The 20,204-nt window shown below is 34.1% G+C and overlaps 2 protein-coding genes and 1 long non-coding RNA gene across 3 annotated transcripts; 1 reads left to right on the forward strand and 2 right to left on the reverse strand.

The window, feature by feature from the left end:
* Positions 1–10,530: 10,530 nt before the first annotated feature.
* LOC125496008 (uncharacterized) lies at positions 10,531–12,990 on the reverse strand. Its single transcript, XR_007272599.2, has 3 exons — positions 12,376–12,990; positions 11,546–11,610; positions 10,531–10,901 (listed from the first exon to the last, which is right to left on the reverse strand). It is a non-coding gene; the product is annotated as an uncharacterized LOC125496008 (long non-coding RNA).
* A 4,043-nt stretch (positions 12,991–17,033) lies between these two features.
* LOC104906939 (late embryogenesis abundant protein D-29) lies at positions 17,034–18,366 on the forward strand. The gene is made up of 2 exons (XM_057393661.1): positions 17,034–17,593; positions 18,121–18,366. The coding sequence occupies exons 1-2, from the start codon at positions 17,344–17,346 to the stop codon at positions 18,243–18,245; spliced, it is 375 nt and encodes a 124-aa protein (XP_057249644.1). The 5' UTR covers positions 17,034–17,343; the 3' UTR covers positions 18,246–18,366.
* Positions 18,367–18,999: 633 nt separating this feature from the next.
* On the reverse strand, positions 19,000–19,857 carry LOC104906940 (monothiol glutaredoxin-S1). The gene has a single exon (XM_010695774.4). It carries the CDS (start codon positions 19,661–19,663, stop codon positions 19,355–19,357), a length of 309 nt encoding a protein of 102 aa, XP_010694076.1. The 5' UTR covers positions 19,664–19,857; the 3' UTR covers positions 19,000–19,354.
* Between the last annotated feature and the right edge of the window lie 347 nt (positions 19,858–20,204).

Here is a 20,204-nt window from a genome sequence, read left to right on the forward strand (position 1 = left end):
CAACACTCACTCACAAATCACTTAAAAGAAGAAACTTCACAAATCACTCATACCATTAAGAAAATCATGTTGCAAATCATTCAAATAATCAAAAAACTTTATTAAAACTTAAAATTAACATACAAAGTAAAACTAATAATCTAGAACATCAATACATAAAAAAACATTTACTACAAAAATTTACTTACAAATACTCACAAAAGTTACCTATAAACACAAATTTGAGAAAAACATAAGATTTTGACGGTGATATCACACATGCATCCATCGGCATAATTTGCGAACTTCCAAATTATTTCACATTAGTTGAAATAAACAATAGGAAATTAGTTGACTGTTATGTAGTTAAAAAAATGGAGACGACAACAATGAGTTCAAAAGGGCATTTATACAATCAGACTTAAATTTAATTTATTTTCATATAAAAAAAATTTAGTTTTTTTTATAAAAAAATGCCAATATTTAAATTTTTGCCCAAAACTTTTGCAAAAAATCCATGTTCAGAAATAAATTTTGAAAAACAAAACAATATCAAACTTTTTGCAAACAATTTTTTGCAAAAATCCATTTTCAGAAAAAAAAAAACTAAATTAATTTGCAAAAAGTAACGATTTTCGTTTTTCTAAAAAAAAAAATTCCAATATCAAATTGTGTATGAAAAAATCAAAATTTCATTTCAAATATAATTGAAGCTAAAAGTGTTAAAATTTAGAAAAGGACCAAATTTGAAATGATGGAAATTTTTAAATATCAATGTGCACAAACAAAATTTAGAAGTTATACAAGGATAAAAAACTGAGGTGTATTTGTAGTGAAATTATAATTTAGAAGTTAGACGAGGAAAAAAAATTATTTACTTTTTCAGTGTTTCCTATATATAATGAAACTCTTACATATATTTGGACCTATCTCTTTCTATTATATTATAGCGAATAATTATCAAGGTAAAAAGGTTTATGTAAAATATCATTCAAGAATTAAAGTACAACATATCTCTATTATATAAGGGAAGGGGGAGCCATGGTGTCCCCGAATGAAGAGACTATTTTATCCCTTTTCCTTTCTAAATTACAAATCCATTTACAAACCAAATGGAGATTCAAATAAAAATACTGGAAATAAAATTATAACAATCACTCACAAGTCAACTAAAATCATAGAATTGTATAATTTACATTACACAAATCACTCAAATGATGAAACTTTACAAAAACCAAAAGATTAACTTACAAACTACAACCAATACACTACAACGTCAATACATACTCACAAAAATTTGACTTGAAATCCAAGTGTCCACTTTCTTCACAGTATATGAAGTAGTGTACTTAATTCAAAATCAACTAAAAAAATTATAATATTAGAAATCAGAGATAAATTCAATAAAATTTCTATTTTGTTTAAAGAATTTTGACCTTGAAAAGTAAAAAAAAAAAAGATTGCTGGTGAGAGACTTAAGTGACAGAGACTAAACCAATTAAATTTTGTAGATAAAAACAATTATACTTTGTATGTCTAATGTTCAAATTTTGACTTTTACATACGTCGAAAAAAAATCGAGTTTCTGTTTTGAAAAAAATCCAAGCACGCATCGCGTGCAGAAAATGCTAGTTTCAAAATAAGCTAAGTACGAGATTCAAATTATAAATTTAGATTCGGTATACCTCTTCCTACCGAATTCCAAATCTCTCTAGCTATTTGAAGTTGCACGCTATTTCTTTCTTTTTTGCGCAAATCATAGTTGTTTGTATATCTTATTTTATTTATAACAAAAAGAGTTGAGTTTGCCGACTTCTCAAGTGTGAAACATTTTTTTAAAGGGAAAGTATGAAATATTGCATAAGTGCTCTTATAAATTAATAATCTTACTAAAAATAATTATTTTTAGTAATAATAATAATTATGATTACAATTATTGTTGTTGTTCTTATAATAATGATAATAATAATTATTATTAATAATAAAAGTTGTGTAAAAGTTGTAATAGAAATAAAATGATTATAATAGTAATATTATAAATAAGATCTTATAATGTATTGCATAATAATGAATTACAAAGTAATAATATAATAGTCATAATATATTTTATGAAACATAAGATCTTGTAAATCAAATCAGATTAGTTCAGATCAGATCAGTTCAGATCAAATCAGTTCAGTTCAGATCAGATCAGATCAGATCAGATCAGATCAGTTCAGATTAGATCAAATCAGAAAAAATAAGTTCAGATCAGATCAGTTCAGATTAGATCAAATCAGAAAAAATAAGTTCAGATCAGATCAGAAAAAATAAGTTCAGATCAGATAAGTTCAGATCAGAATGAACTAAACATAGCCTTAAGTGTCAGTGCACCAAGTTACATATTCTTCTTAAATCTTGTTGTTTGGTCGACTTTGTTCTCAAAGCTAACACATTTCTATTTACCTTGTTTTTAAGGTTTGTACCTAAGCCTAGTATGTGTACAATCCTTTTACAAGATTTAAAGACCTTGGATCCATTGATGAACCTACATTTGGTAGATTATAATGCTGAGATTAGGTTATGATGGTTGCTAGGTCTATTTGTTCTTCCCTCATTTATCTTGTGAGGTACTTGTGCATTTATCAATTATCTCTCTTATTTGAGATGAGAGATAAAGAGAAAAAAGAAGAGAGAAAAGGCAAAAAAGCACTTTTCCCAAATACCCCATCCAATTTCGCAAAACCCTAGACTCCATTCTCTGCAAATTCGCCATAACTTACCTAATTCTAGTGTCAGTTATAGATATCATTATGCAAATATATTGAATGCGATTTTTGCAAGCATAATTATCACATTAGTTGCTTTCCATCTGTACCTAAGGTACTTTGAGTGTTGTTTAGGTGATGAAAGGTTCAATTGTGTAATCATCCTTTCAAATTCTTCAAATCATTTAACCCAACAACCTTTGGTTCAGTCTAATCAAATTAGGGTGAGCTGTTTCTCACTCTTCCATCAAAGGCCTGAGGTTTTCAGGATTTATGAGTTAGGGTTTCTCTCGTTCAAGTACAAAATGAAATCACGATTCAGGGTTTGCGATTTGGGTGCATTTGATGCTAGTGCTTTAATCGTCCTTGCAGTGGAGTGCATTACTCTGTCGTCTGGTAATTCAATGCGTGTTCAGGTGAAGGTGGCACTGCTTTTGCGTCTTTGTAAGGGTGTTGCATTTAATGCGAATGAGGTTTCGAGATTTTTGTTTCAGAATCCCTTCCCCCCTTTTAGTGGGGCTGGTAAGTTTCTAACCCACTATATAAAGGAGGTTCAGTTAACTGGTTCTGATATCCTTACTTCTTGCTCTCTGTTATTTTTTCATTATTTTGATTATCAAAGGTGTTTTTATTATTTTGTTAGTCTCAGTATGGAACAATCTTCCTCTTTCAAGGAAGTTCTCCTTTCATCTAATTCTGTTTCTGCTAACCCTAATTCTTCTGAGAATATTATGAATGTTGTTGGCTCTTCAGTAGCTACTGATGCTCTTGCTGATGGAGGTGCTTCAGTGCTAGACCCTGCTGTTCCACAATTTGCTCTGGCTTCTGTGGTTTTGGATGAACTCCCTCAAGTTAAGCAAGATATTGTGGAGCTCACAAAATCTTGTCTGATAGGTAAAATGCTTAGCTATGATATTGATACTCGTATCATTATTTCTCGTACTAAAGATGATTGGAAATTTGTCAAAGGGGAGGTGGAGTATCTTGAAATGGGTAATGGGTGGCTTATGCTCACATTTTCTAACCCTGGGGACCTCTCTCTTGTATGGAGTGAGAGGCCATGGCATGTTCAGGGTGATATCTTTGTGATCTATCCTTGGCGCCCTTCTTTTGATCCATACCTTGAGGAGATAAAGTGGGTAGACTTGTGGATTCGTATTCCTAGACTCCCTGCTGAGTTACTTAATTTTGATTCCGTGGCTAGTTTGTTGTCAGCCAATGGTATTGGTGCATTTATAAAACTTGATCCTAGATCCTTGTTAAGGCATAAGATTAGATTTGCTCGTTCTTGTGCGCGTGTTGATATTAAATCCCCTCTGTTAGACTTTGTTGAGGTCTGTAGGCATGGTGACCTTGTTCAAGGTTATGTTATATGGTATGAAGACTTTTCTTCAGGTTGCTCCTTTTGTGGGTCTGATGATCACATTATTGACTGTTGTCCTCTTTTAACCTCCCCTAAAAAGGAGATGAAAGCCTGTCTTATGAAAAATCCCAAACAGAAATGTCTCTATAATAATTTAGCTAAAGCTGGCCAAGCTAATCTTGATACTACAGCTGAGCAAGCTTATGTAGTTCAAGCTCAGGCTAAGCATGTAGCCAATACTACACTGGACTGTGAAGAAGGTGGTTCCCCCCAAAAAACGTTATAATCCTGTCAACTCTTCTTCTAAGAAAACTAATGTATTAAAGGAAGGTGTTGATGATTCTAACCCTCTTGTGGTTATTCCTGAAAATGTTGCTTTGAAATCCAGTCATGGTATTGTTACCAAGGAGCCTGCTGTGTTTCCCAGGTCTGATGGTAAGGATGTTGAGGGTGGACTAGCTCCTCCTATAATTGATGAGAACAAAAAAAGAACAGATGTTGTACTTGATAAAGGTAAGGGTAAGCTCTTTATTGCTTCTCCCACTGTTGATATCTCCTCTGATGATGAGGATTTAGGGAGGCTTTCCTCTATGCTCCCTCTCTCTATGGTTGGTAATACTCAGATTGAGCATGATGTTGGAGACATAGGGGAGCTGGACTTACCCCTTGTTCCTGCTCTTCCTCCTATCAAAGTCTTCCATACTTCTCACCTCTTCTCTGAGTCCTATTATGATGACATGCTATGTGATGATGAGTTTGCTGCTGCTCTATCTCCTCCTGGGAGTGCTGAAAAATCTGGTAGTGGGGTTTTCTTTCTGGATCTGCCTCTTAATGAGGATGATGAGGTAAAGACTATCACTGAAAACTCTTTCCAGTCCCTGCAATCTGATAATTCTATTGTTCAACAAATTGAGCAACTGGGGGTTGAGCAGTATTCCCCTATGGAGCACACTTCTCAATCCGAGTCATCCAAGAGGAAGGTTGAGGAACCTGAGGAAGAAAGTGTGTCCTCTTCCCTGAAGAGGCCTATAAACTGATCTCTCTAGCTGTTTGACTATCAAAATATTTTTTGTGATATCTTTTGTTAATTTTAAATGAATATTGCATGTTGGAATATTAGAGGGTGCCGAAGAAAAAATGCTTTTGATGAGGTTAGGGACTTTTGTAAAGCTAATGTAATTAGTATTTGTATGTTATGCGAGACAAAATGTAAGTCTCCTCCCTTGAATCTCTATGCCCAACAATGTGGGTTTATGTTTTTGGACCATGTTCCCACTATTGGTATGGCGGGTGGTCTTTGGTCAATGTGGAAATCATGCAATGTAGCTCCATTTAAGCTTGAAGTAGTCTATAAAAGTGATTGGTTTATTTTGTGTCATATAAATCTCATAAAATCATTAAAAGAGTCCAGTGTGGTGTTATATATGGTCCTGCAAATTCTGCTTTCAAAAATGAGTTTTGGTGTGATCTTATTACATATTGTAACTCTCTTTCTATTCCATTTGTTGTAATGGGTGATTATAATGAAATAGGTAAACCGTGTGATAAATTAGGAGGTGCTTCAACTTTCTATAGGAGGGTTGATCGCCTTCTTAATTTCACATCTCTAGTCCCATGTAAAGAACTCCCCTCTAAAGGTTTTCCATTTACTTGGAGGAAAAAAACTCATGGCCCTGATAACATTCATGAAAAATTGGATCATGGATATGCAAGTATTGAATGGTAGACTCTATTCCCTCATGCGCAGATTATGAATCATATATTCTCTTCCTCAGACCACTGTCCCATTTCTCTCTCTTTGGGAACAATTCCGGTATTCAAAGCGTCTCCATTTCGTTTTGAGAAAATGTGGTGCGAAAGGAAGGATTTTGACACCCTTATTAAGAAAACATGGTGCTCTAGATTTAATGGATCATATATGTTTTGTTTAGTGCAAAAATGCAAATGACTCAAAGCTAACATTAAAGTTTGGAATAAAACCCAATTTGGTAATATTTTCACGCAGCAACATAAAGTAGATATTGAGTTAGGAAAATTCAATCCCTCTTATGTGCAGATGCTAACAATGCTGCCCTTCAATGTAAGCAGCAGCGTCTCCTAGACAAAAAACAAAAACTATATTCTTACCAAAATACTTTTTGGAAGCAAAAATATCGGGGACAACACATATCATTGGGAGACCAGAATACCAAATTTACCATGCATTTGGATCTATCAGACGAAACCATAATCAAATTAAATCCATTAATGATGTCTCCGGTCATTCTATCTCCAACCCGGATGAGATATCTCGCATCCTCACCCAATCTTTCCAGGAAAGATCTAGTTCAAACTTGCGATGTCAGTTTGACAATCCTATTGATTTCAATCTTATAACACCCACAATCACAGAGGAGGACAACCGTAATCTTACAGACATTGTGTCAGATGATGAAATCAAAGCAACAGTGTTTGATTTGGCCCCTGACAAAGCCCCTGGCCCTGATGGGTTCCCTCCTTTTTTCTTCCAAAAATATTGGACGTTAGTTGGTCCATCAGTTGTTCGGGCCATCAGAGCTTTCTTTCATTCTGGTCATATATTAACTGAGATTAACCACACGTTTCTGGCTCTTATCCCTAAATTTGAAAACCCGGAGGAAACTTCGCACTTTCGACCAATTAGCCTATGCTCCACTATTTACAAGATAATTGCCAAAATTTTAGCTAACCGTCTAAAAGTTGTTCTTGGACGGATTATTCATCCTCTCCAAGGTGCTTTTGTCCCTGGGCGTCTTATCCGGGATAATATTTTAATAGCTCATGAAGTCTTCCATTCTTTCAGGAAAAAATATGGTAAGGAAGGATGGATTGCCATCAAATTGGACATGGAAAAAGCTTATGACTGGTTGGAGTGGGGATTTATTTTTGCCATGTCAGAGCATATGGGATTTAGCCAAACTTGGATCTATTGGATCCGAGCCTGTCTTTCCTCCGTCTTTTCTCTGTATTAGCTAATGGCATCCCCGGAGAAAGATTCTTCCCTTCTCGCGGAATTCGTCAAGGGGACCCTCTGTCTCCAAATCTGTTTATTTTAAGTGTAGAATTATTATCTCGTCAACTACATCATAATATGTGGCTAATGGGAAGCTAGTGGGTGTGTCTGTTGGCGAGTCAGGGGTGAAAGTCCCTTTTCTAACCTTTGCTGATGATACAATGATTTTTGCTAAGGCAAATGTGGATAGCTATAGGGCCATCAGATCAATCTTAGATAAATATTGTCTAATGTTTGGACAATTAGTTAATTATAATAAATCGGCTTTTAAATGTACGGAGAATGTTTCTCCTGATGAGAGAGAGGCTTTTCAACATATTCTTGGTAGGACATATTCATACTCGCTGGAGAGTTATTTGGGCTGCCCTATCATTGATTGTCGTGTTACTAAGGAAACCTTTATGCCTATTGTGCATAAAGTCCAGGCTCAACTCCCGAAATGGAAAGCTCACTCTCTCTCGCAGGCAGGAAGAGCTGTTTTGCTGCAAGCTAATCTGGCTTCTAAAGCCAACTATCAAATGCATAGTTTCCTCCTTCCTCAATCTATTTTAGCCAAACTTGATAGTAATTATCGCAATTTTTTTTGGAATAAAGATTCGAACTCTAAGGCCCCAAATTTGATTGGATGGGATAGAATTTGCTCCCCGAAACAATGTGGTGGACTGGGGTTTAGGAAAGCAGGTGTTAATAACATGGCTAGCCAAATGAAACTTTTATGGAAACTCCTTAGAAACGATAACAACCTTTGGGTGTTACTTTCTAAGAAAAATTATTGTAGAAATAAAGATTTTTTCTCGTGTAAAGTGTCTCCAAATTCTTCTTGGCAATGGAAAAAACTCATGTCTTTACGCTCAATTTTTAAAACTGGTCTCCGGTGGCAAGTTGGTAATGGGAGAAAAATTAATTTCAAGCATGATAACTGGGTCTTCCCTCATCCTTTGAGTAAAATTGTTCAACACCCCAGTATTAATAATTTGACTAGGGTGGGTGAATTTATATTGGAGGATAAGACATGGAATTTACAACTTCTAAGCTCTATCCTTCCTAGGGATATTTGCACTCAGATTTCAAAAAATTTTCTTCCCAGTAATGATGTGGAAGATGAAGTCTTCTTGGCTCTCTCTTCTGATGGGAGCTATTCTGTTAAATCGGGGGCCCAACTGATTATTAACCACGAAATTGGTGCGCATGAAAAGGTTGAGTATCAGTGGATTTGGAAGTCAAACCTCTCTCCTAAAATCAAAACTTTTTTGTGAAAAGCTTGTGATGATGGTCTTCCAACTAAGGCCCGACTGGAACAAGTGCATGTTTATACTCCTCAGCAGTGTGAATTCTGTAACTGTGCTTCGGAAATAGCTTCTCATCTTTTCTTTCAATGTCAGGTCACCTTCGATATTCTTCATCAGCTTGATGACGATTATGGGTGGCCCCAGATCCCGATTTCTGCAAACTTGGACTCATTTAGGGACAATTTAAAAATTTGCATTGACTCCCTAGGGATCTCCAAGACTTGCCAGTTAGCTGTTGTCTGGTGGTTTGTTTGGTTCACCCGGAACAAAGTTATCTTTTCTCAAGAATCTTTTAATATTCGTAAAATTAGTATTCTTGTCCACAATTTTATCGAAGACTGGAAGCTATGTATTCTAGTAATGTTTGTCTTGAGCCTCGTAATCTAGGCAGACTGGTGGGGCCTAATGCTATGGAATCTTTTGATGTGTGCGCTTTGGGTTCCCCCTCCAGAGGGTGTTTTCAAAGTTAACTTTGATGGGTCAAAGTATAGTGATGGGCGAACCTCTTTTGGGTTTGTTATTCGAGATCACTTGGGAGAAGCTATTCTCGCAGGGTGTAATTCTCTGCCGTCTGATTTTTCTATTATTCAAGCTGAAGCCTCTGGGAAGCAATTAAGGCTGCCCGTTTTTGTAATTTGCAGCATATTATTGTTGAAGGGGATAATATTTCGGTTATCAATGCCATGCAAAGAATTTGGAAGCCCCCGTGGGCCATCAGTGCCCTTTTAGAGGATGCAAGGCTTGAGTTGCGCAAGTTTAATAGGTTTTCTATTTCTCATTGTTTTAGGGAAGGTAATAGGGTTGCGGATTTTATGGCTCATGAAGGCCATGCGGCTCACAACCTCCTCTACAAGTTCCCGCCGTTCTCTGTTGATTTTTCTCTCACCATCCGCAAGGATGTTTTAGGCTGACCTCCTGATTAGGGGTTTGTTCCTAGTTTTTCTTTCCGTTACAAAAAAATAATAATCTTGTGAGGTACTTGTACTTGAGAGGTGAAAAAGAAGAGTGAGTTGAAGTCGTTAAGAAAATATTCAGAATTAATTAATAGCTGATTCTTGTTATTGGTATGGAACTAGAAGAAAAGAATAATTTAATATGGTTGATTCTTGGTGTTCTTGTTATTCGTATGGAACTAGAAGAGAAGAATAATACAACAAAAGACGTTGCAAAGCGTTAGAAGCAGAGCAGAACTACTAAAGATGTTTGATTTTGTTCTAGTGGTAAACTTTCCAACACAATATTGCATATGTAGTATACCAGATGCGGGTTGCTGGTTCGAATCCCTGCTATACCAATTTCATGATTTTTTTTTTCCTTTGTTTGATGCCTTGTTTTTTTTTTTTGTTTTTTTTTTTTTTACTTTTTTTCCTTCTTGCACTTTCTGTTTTCTCTTTTACCATTTTTTATTTTCTACATTGGATATTCATTTTATTATTTTGAACAGATCTATCTCTCGTAATTTTAGCTCTGATTTTAACCATTTTTATATAATGATTATTCTCCTTCCTTTTTTTTTCAAATAAATCCAACAATTTAACATTGTACACTATTGCTATATTAAGTATGACGAAGATTCATATACATACACTTCAAAATATTTTACTATGTAAAATTCAGATTTGTCTCTATTTACACTTACCAAATTAATATCAACTTCTTAGGAACTTTAGGAACATATAATTGAAGATACTAAAGGTAAGAGTCGTGTCTCTTGATGATTCTCAAAAAGTCAATCTATTTAATTTACTAAAAATGGATATAACATTGGTATATCAATATAATGAAGGTATATCTTATACATGATTCGAATAATATAAAGTTTGGTTTTCTTATTGTTAAAACAAACTTCTCATAAATATGTTATTAGGATCCTTGTCTATTTACTTGGGACCCCAACTTTAAAATCCTAGATCCGTCCTTAATTGAAAGAATTTAGAGATTAGTATAAATTCTTGATCAATATTAATTTTTCTTTCTCTGAAATTAGCTCGTACAACTTCATCCGTGTTCTTCATAAATGCCTTAGTGTACTATGATATTCCTCATGAGTCTACTGAACTACATGGCTTTATCATTGTCGGCATCCTGATTGATCGAATTATTTATCGTAGCACTTAAGTATTTGACATCGCGAAAATTTGCATTAACTAAAAAACGAAATTACAACATAGAAGCTATTAGAATTAAACATGAAACAAAAAGCAAACAAACACTAATATGAGCTTCACTCACTAGAGGAAAAAAGCCCAAGGGTTGCGGTCAAAAGTGGCCCTGTAACGCCCCGACAAAATTACATAACCTTAATCGTCAGCGGAAGCATAACCTAATCATGTGGGTTATGGCCCACAAATAAAAATAAAAATTCACTATACAAATACTCATCGTATAATAATACTTGTTTATCCATCATACAAAATATCCTAAAACCTCATAGAATCATACATAATCTCCATAATGCAGTCTATCAGTGATCCACAACTGTTCTTCCATACCTAAAACATAAAACAAAACGTCGTGAGCCGAGGCTCAGTAACATACTACTCTAACATCGTAAATTCATTTCACATCATTTTAGTTAAAAACAGGGAGAAGAGAATAAGTAAAACATTTCACAAATATATCATAGGAGGTTACATTATCTTCTTTATCATGTTCATCATCATATATCTTTTACTTTGGTAACTTGACGAGTACAACGGAAGGGACGTCTCCCCAAAACATCATAACATCATAAACGGAAGGCAGCCACCCGAGGACAAAAGCCCTCACTAAACGGAAGGTGGCGTTATTTGCCCAAAATGCGCGGTGCACCCGAGGACAAAAGCCCTCACTAAACGGAAGGTGGTTAACCGGCCGGAAGGTACGTGCACGACCCGGGATAACAGAATACTTGCCAAGAACCGTCTTTCACTTGAATTTATCATGTTTCATTTCTTTTAAGCATATCATCATCATCGTGAATAATTATATTCTTTCATTTCATCATAACATCATCATCATCATTTCATGGCATCATATCATCATAACCATCATAAAACATTTCATTTCGATCCCGCAATCCATATATAAAACATAATATTAATCATGATCAAAACATACTTTGAAGGGGAATGCGGGTGTTAGCAGTAGACGTTACCTGAATTCCTGCTTACCAATCATGATAGCCGGGGGAGGCTTGTAATATCCTTTATCTTCTTTAATCTATTCAAGAATAATTTATTAATGAAAGTTTCGTTATTTAGCTTTTAAGCCTAAATATTGGTTAGCCCTTATTAAGGTCATAACGGTTATTATAACGTCGTAAAGGTCTCCTTAAAGGTCATTATTTCTCAATCATTAATAACTTTGTTCAATTAAGGTGAGTCTTTAACAACCACTTAATGAAATAACTCATTTAGCTATATTTTTAGAATTATCGAAACATTAAAGTTATATTACTACATATTATATATCCTTTCGAAAACATAACATTATTCTAGTTCATAGTTAATAACTAATTAGTCGTCCATTAATAAATTAATTAAATTTAAGGTTATAATAGATCCATTAACATTATTTTAATATTATTTAGTCATTTAAAACTAACAAGTCAAGTAACTAAATATTATAAGTAAACTTAAGAATTGATGAAGTTCTCATAACTTAAACTCAAATTATAAACAATGAGCTTAACGTATTAGTTTTAATTAGATTTAGTTAACTCGAGCAACTTAGTTATTAGGAATTATAGTCCAAACATAGTTTTAGTAAATAAGCTAGGTGGTTTAATAAAACTAACTAAAATCAGTCCATGAAACAAGTCTAAAACATCTTTTAGCCCAAAATAACAAATTAGCTTTATAAAACTTCACTTTAAGTTCTATTGTAGTCTCTTAGGCCCAAACTATACTAACAAGGGAGTTAAATTAAACTTGGGCTTGAATTAAACTTAGGAAATCAGAATTTTAAAAAGGGAAAGGCCATTACCTCTGCTACTAAGAGCAGGGGCGACAAAGCGTGGCACCGTGACTTCGGTTCTGGCTCGGTGTACGGCGGTGACGAGCAGCAACGATCTCCGGCGGTGGTCTCTGGTGGTTCGGCGCGCGAGGGTCGTCGGCGGTGCTGCGCGTGCAGCAGTGACGCGCGAAGAAGAGGAGAGAGAGGGTGCGAAGAGGAGAGAGAGTGCTGAGCGTGAGTGCTTCGGATCTCCGGCGAGTGACGTGCGAGGCGGCCGGCGAGCGACGGCGAGGTGAGGGGGGGCGACTGAGCGTGGCGTGAGACCGGCGTCGCGCGGTGGCCGACGGGAGTGTTTCGTTGAGGGGGGACCGAAACAGAAGAGAGAGTTGTAAAAATTGGGTTTTCTTTTGTGTTTCTTTTAGTTGCAATTTTTCCGGCAATTATTGACCGAATTTCTGATTAGAGAGAAGAGATGATGAAGGTTTTGTTGTGTGTGTTCTTGGTGTTGTATCCATGACTATTTATAGGGAAATTTGGAGTTAAAATCAGTGGTTGGGAGGAAGATGGTGAAGTAAATAATCTGAATTTGTCAACTTGAAGAAGCAATGGTGAGGATTGGTGACAGATTTTGACTGAAGAAGAAGAGAGAGGTATTGCATGTGTGCCATGTGTTTGCCATGAAAATGAAGGAATTGAAGGAGGAGGAAGAAGGCAGTCAACTTTGTCAGTTTTATATAATACTTTTATTTTTCTTTTAATTTAAGAAATCAGCAAATAGTCATTTTTTTTTCAACTTTCAACCACCAAGTTGGGTGATGGTTAAATATAAGTCTAATATTTTCTGGTTAAACAAAAGAATAGGATTACCCCCTTTTTACAAAGTCTAGTAATTTTATGTTTAACATAATAAAAGAAAATCTAAATCTTAGTCAAATTAGTGATTAATTATAATTAATTAATTCATTAAACCTGGTTAAGTTTTTAGGATATTACAGGCCCAAGGACTATCTTTTTTGACAGCAACCCTTGATATTGAAGAAGGGTTGCAATTTTCAACCGCAGTCGTTGGCGAAATAAGGGTTGCGGTTGTGGGAAAACTGTAGCCCTTCGCGAAATAAGGGTTGCGGTTAAGAGGGAAAATCGTAGCCCTTGGTGAAGCAAGGACTAAGATTTTCCCTTTTAACCGCATCCCTTATTATGCCAAGGGTTGCGGTTCTCCCCTTAACCACAACCCTTGTGTAATTTTTTTAAAAAAATTCAGCTATATATATATATGCTTGCTCATTCCCCTATCTTTCTTCTTTGCTTTGTACAATATAACCAACCTCATAATGCATATAATAATATAAACAAGTTTATTTGAGTTCACAATTATGTAATAATATACTTATAAAATAATAATAAAAATAATGTTAAATAGTACATATTAAGACAATATTATATTAATTATAATACCAAAAGATACATTAACACAATCGAATAGCAAGCTCTAATTATAGAAAAATCCCAACCAGTATATTATAGACAATAATCACAAATGTAGCATGCCAACTTGTTTAGAACTTCATCCAATTCTTCAGTTGTGAATTCATCTAACCTTGGTGCATTATTATTTATATAAACCTTGCAATAATATGAATAAAATGAATCGATAAGATCAATTCAAACATTTACAATATATATAATAACAACTAACTCTTGCAACTATAAGCTAAACAACCAAGTGTCGGGTTCATTTTGTTGATTTTTGTGAATTTGAGCTATTTTTACTTCCCAAAACTAACTAGATGTTACATATAAGAGCAAAACTAACAAATACCACTTACTTTATGCATACTTGAAGTGCTAATTTGAAATTTAGATGCAAAAGATTAGAAGTTCAAGTTTTGGGTTCGTTTCGGGGTCGATTTTGGTGAAAAATACAATTTCTCACCCAAAAAGAACTTACTATTGCAAGTACAACTAAATCAAACATATATCACTTAATATATACATATTCGAACAATATATGTCAAATTTAGTTGGAATTGGTGAAAGTACCAAGTTTTGGGTTCATTTTGTCGATTTTTGTGAATTTGGATATTTCACTTCCCAAAACTAACTAGATCTTACATATAGTAGCAAAACTAACACACAACATCTAGTTTATGCATACTCTAAGTTTGATGTGAAATTTATACGCAAAAAATTAGAAGTTCAAGTTTTGGGTTCGTTTCGGGGTGGATTTTGGTGAAAAATCCAATTTCTCACCAAAACTGAACTTACTATTGCAAATACAACTAAACCAAACATATATCACTTAATATATACATATTTGAACTATATATGTCAAATTTAGCTGGAATTGGTGAAAGTACCAAGTTTCGGGTTCATTTTATCGATTTTTGTGAATTTGAGCTATTTTACTTTCCAAAAACTAAAAAAATCTTATACATAGGAGCAAACATAACACACACCACTTACTTTATGCACACTTACTTGAAGTGTTAATATTATATTTAGGTGCTTTAAGTTAGAGCCTGTTCTCTTCGGCATAAAACAGCTGAACTGAACTGAACTGAACTTATCAAAGCTGAACTGAACTGAACTGAACTTATCGGAGCTGAACTGAACTGAACTGAACTTATCAGAGTTGATGAACTGAACTGAACTGAACTGAACTGAACTGAACTGAACTGAACTGAACTGAATTGAATTGAATTAAATTGAATTGAATTTATTACATTGAAATAAAATTGAATGTAATAAATATATAAATAATATTTTAAACAATAATAATATGAATATTAAATAATAATTATAATGATAAGTAATAATAATGAATAATAATAATAGTAGTATTTTGAATATCTTTAAATGATAGTTATAAATAAATAATTAATAATCATGAAATTAATAATAATAATAATTAATGATAGTAATGATAATTAATAATAATTATTTTATATTATTGTATTAATATATTAATATTGACGATGATATATAATAACAATAATATCTAAGAATAATTAATATTACTATTTTAATAATAGATTTAATAATTTAAAAATTTTAGTAATAAAATAATGATTGGGTTGGACCGCGAAAATTACATCATAAACCGTCTTGACGCGATTTGGTTGGTTTATGGGCTAAAAAGTGGGTTATTTGTGTTTGACCTAAACCTGTTCCTAAATAATAGTAATAATAATTAGTAAAATAAATTATACCAACATAATAATAATATATTAACAAATGGTTATAAAAGAATAGAGCTGAACTGAATGAACTGAACTGAACTGATCTGAACTGAACTGAACTGAACTTATTGGAGCTGAACTGAACTGAACTGAACTTATTGGAGCTGAACTGAACTGAACTGAACTTATTAGAGCTGAACTGAACTGAACTGAACTGAAAATAAGCTGGGGAGAACAGGCCCTTAGAAGGTCAAGTTTTGGGTTCGTTTTAAGTTCATTTCGAGGTCGATTTTGGTGAAAAATCCAATTTCTCACCCAAAATGAACTTATTAGTGCAACTACAACTAAACCAAAAATATATCACTTAATACATAATTGAACTATAGATGTCAAATATAGTTGGAATTGGTGAAAGTAACAAGATCCAAGTTTATTTTGTCGATTTTTGTGAATTTGAGCTATTTTACTTCTCAATACTAACTACATCTTACATATAGGAGAAAAACTAACACATACCACTTACTTTATGCATACTTGAAGTGTCGATGTGATATTTAGGTGCTTTAGATAAGAATTTCAGTTTTTGGTTCGTTTCGGGGTCGATTTTGGTGAAAAATCGAATTTCTCACCCAAAATAAACTAATTGTTGCAACTACAACTAAACCAAACATATATCACTTGATCTATACATATTTGAACTATATATGTCAAATATAGTTGGAATTGGTGAAATTAACAAGTTTCAGGTTCATTTTGTCGATTTTTTTGAATTTCAACTATTTTACTTCCCAAAACTAATTAAATCTTACATATAGAAGCAAAAATAACACACATCACTTACTTTATGCATACTTGAAGTGTTAATGTGATATTTAGGTGTTTTAGGTTAGAATTTTAAGTTTTGGGTTCGTTTCGGGGTCCATTTTGGTAGAAGATCCAATTTGGTATTTTAGCCTGAAATCAACAAAATGATTGTTATTCTCAAACGGAAGTATTTTAATAGTTATTTTTAGACAAAAAATTTTTATTACATATTTCCTTACAAAAGTTGTGTTTTATCATATACTCCCTTCGTGTCCTAAAAATCTTGCTTGTTACCGTTACTATATATATCAATGAGAATCAATTTGTGTGGGGTGTGCGGTGTGGGGTATGGGGTGGGTAACGTAGGAGAGGGAAATGGCTTAAGATAAATAAACAAATAAAAAAGGGTTAAAGTAGGAGAGAGAAAAGGAGTAAATTTGAATTAATAATGTAATGATGGACTATTTGATAGGAATATGAGAGGGTAAAAAGGAAAAAAATTCCAAATAAAAAATAAAGTAACAGAGAAAAGATCTTTTGAAAACGCACTCAAACTAAAAGAGGAAGATCTTTAGAAAATGGAGGAATTATTATCTAAGAAAAACTTTATGTTAAATTACATAACCATCTGACCGTCTTTGAGCACTTACCAAACAAATCGTTAGCAAAAGGTGTAAGCCAACAACGAAGCCACTGGCAGACTGGCAGTCTGCCACCCCAAAATCTTCTCTTACTAAATGACAAGCGTCCACCCCTTCAACACGTCTCCAAATTTCTTTGATTCCATTCTGATCATCACGTACCAGCAATACAGCATCATCACATCCAACACAAAATATTTTGTGCAACAAATATCCATTTTAACTGCTACTAATTTTCAGCACCAAATAAATATTATATACAAGACTCCATCTCCATTTCCATCTCCATCCATAAATATATACATATCTCTATACGGTTTATTAGTTACCATACTGGTACCTTCAATTCAAGGCTTCAACGTTAAGAAAAGAAGATGGTGCATTATTCTTTTAAAAAACCGTTGGTTAGGTGGTTGATCATGGTGGTTCTCTTGCTTGCGGTGGCAGCCATGACGGTGGAGTGCAACTACACGATGGCTTCGGGAAGCAGTGAGGCGGCGGCGAACGAGATGAGGGGAGACACGGAAGGTGCAAAGAAGATGGGCTGTCAGATAGGAAAGGAGGCTCAAGAGTCCGCTGAGACGTGGACTGACTGGGGGAAGGAGAAGATCGCTGGAGGCCAAGGTTATTATTTCCCTTTTAGTTATCGATCTCTACAACTTGGATAAGATTTATAACCATTGCATGGTAAAAAAATTTAGTTTACTCTTACGAATCACCGCTGGGGTATGGGATTTATTTCTAAAGTTTGAGATATAGGGTGATTTTGTTAAAACATTGGAAATATAGTATATACACTTGATTTCCTTGAAGGAAGTAGAGACTCGATTAGTCACCCATGCACAACTTTAATCGATAATATCTTTAATAATATGTTAGTAAGATGGTAGATAAGGTTCTGTTTTCTTCAATATAAAAACAACTAAATCGAATTGAACTGAAGTGGTTTTAACTGAACTGATTGCAAATGAATTGAACTGAACTCAACTGAAAATAAATTGGGAAGAACATGTTTACATGATTAATAAAAATATATAGAAATTAGAAAACACGGTCAAAATGATGTGACTTTATAGGCAATAATAATCGAGTAATTTTTTGTGGAATGGAGGAAGTATATGTGATTTATCATGTTTTGCTTCAACCTGCAGAGAACAGTGGTAATTTAAAAGGAAAAATATCTGAGATTAGCAAAGAAGTATCCACTAAGGCAAAGGACGCGTATAAACAAGGAAAGGAGAAAGCACACGAAGCTGTTGATCAAGAGGAACTATGATTGTGTTTCTTGTTTTATTTTTCTAGTAGTTGCTCTGTTAGTTGGTGAGGAGTTGAGGACAATCTATTTTTTTTTGGAGATCTTCACGTTAGAATGCAGTAGTTCAAAGTTTGTGTTTTAATTTCTTCTTGTGCTACATTTATTTGTTTTTTTTTTTTTTGAAGGGACTACGACATTTATTTGTTTTAGTTAAGGTTTTATTATAACTGATGACGAAACAAGTTAAACTTAAATTGATAGAATATAAAAATATTAGGATATATTTTTGTATTTGGATATAATTTGGTTTATTTTACATTGCAGATTCTTTTGCTAATATTTCTAGTATCTCTTTTAACAAACTAGTTTGAGTAATGTTAGGATTACGGTTGAGGTCGTATGAATAGATATACACTGAAAAAGGAGGAGTAGATGAGATTCAAATCCGTGATTTTCTTGTCGTGCTGGCTTTTGATACTACTTAACCAAAAACTTAAGCTAACAGTTGAGGTCCCATAAATAGATTTATACTCTATCAATTAGAAACTTAGAATGAACATTGTAATCCTTTTGTACATCCACATGTTCTTATTAGCATTTCGAAAATTGATTTCTTAGAAAATAATGATTATAAGTTGTTTATCTTCTAATCCCATATAGCACCTGCCTCCTTTAGCATTGACATAAGTTTTCCTTCATCTACCCTTTGATCGAGCTTTATTTGTGGAAATGAGGTTGTTGGGATATTTAACAGCCATATGATGATATGACTGAATCACACAAAGATTATATTTCATGTTGATTTCTGTTATGTACATTATGTTTGCAACTTGCTGGAGCTTATAGTTATAATACTCCATACGTTTAAGTTGTAACTCTTAAGTATACAACTGCTTACAACAAACCAAAAGCGTAGACTACTGCATTACTGCTTACATTACTAGTAGCTTCATCTATCCTTCCATCCTAAAAGAAAAACACAGAGATGGAAAGAAATCAGTATGAAGAAACTGGTGTTGACCTGCTTGTTTCTTCTAATAGCATCTTTCTTCTTATCTACTATTATATCAGATAGTTTGAAAATTGGTTTCTTGGAAAATAACGAATGTGAGCTGTTTATCTTCTAAAATCTAAACCCATATAGCACCTGCCTCCTTTAGCATTGGCATAAGTTTTCCTTGGACTTGCAGGCTAATAATCTCTTTAGCACCACCAACTAACTTTTGGCCTATGAAAACAGCAGGAATACTCGGCCTAAGCCCTAGTCCTTGAAGTGCTTTATCTACTTCTTGACCATTTGACATCTCATCTAGCTCGTACACTGTTGCATTCGCTCCATAGCTGCTTACGAGTTGCATTACTGAGTGGCTTATACAGCAAGAACTCCGAGTAAAGATAACCAACGCCTTTTCTTCCACTAATCGGTTCACAGCCTCCATTGCTCGGAAAACTGGCCGACTGTTTTTTTTTTCTTGAAGTATTTTGGAGGTGCAGAGGTCTTTCCTTAGTTTGGAGTTGTTTGTATTATAAGAATGAGTAAACCTATAAGCTATGATGCCATGTATTTATAGTCTAACTCAGAAGTAGAGCAAGGAAATGATATGTGCTGGATGAAAATCTTTGTATTCCAAAATATCTTGGCTTTTTCATTGATCTGTATGTGTGGACATGTTTAAGAAGGAATCTTCATTGATTCTCGTCTTTCTATTGAAGCATTTGAAGGAGCTCCTAATGGAAAAGTTCATGTCACGCTTGATAGTTGATGCTAATAGGTATCGTCAAAAGGAATAGATCACATGAGATGTCATGTCTTATTATGACAATACATGATGTAGAGATCAAGTCTAGATTAACAGTATGATGAAGTTTTACACATTGCACTTTGGTTTATGCGAAGTTGTGATAATATCCTGAACTTATAGAAGTATGTTCTAGTATTCCATGATCATATCTTATACACGTAGCTATTCTATTACGATA

Source organism: Beta vulgaris, chromosome 3, assembly GCF_026745355.1.
Source record: "Beta vulgaris subsp. vulgaris cultivar EL10 chromosome 3, EL10.2, whole genome shotgun sequence".
In the NCBI taxonomy this organism is placed as follows: Eukaryota; Viridiplantae; Streptophyta; class Magnoliopsida; order Caryophyllales; family Amaranthaceae; genus Beta; species Beta vulgaris.

Bases quoted from the DNA above. Each gene is read 5' to 3' on its own strand.
- LOC104906939 (XM_057393661.1), top strand. From the start codon at position 17,344: ATGGTGCATTATTCTTTTAAAAAACCGTTGGTTAGGTGGTTGATCATG. The intron at 17,594-18,120 runs GTTATTATTTCC...TTCAACCTGCAG, and splicing joins GAAGATCGCTGGAGGCCAAG to AGAACAGTGGTAATTTAAAA.
- LOC104906940 (XM_010695774.4), bottom strand. From the start codon at position 19,663: ATGGAGGCTGTGAACCGATTAGTGGAAGAAAAGGCGTTGGTTATCTTT.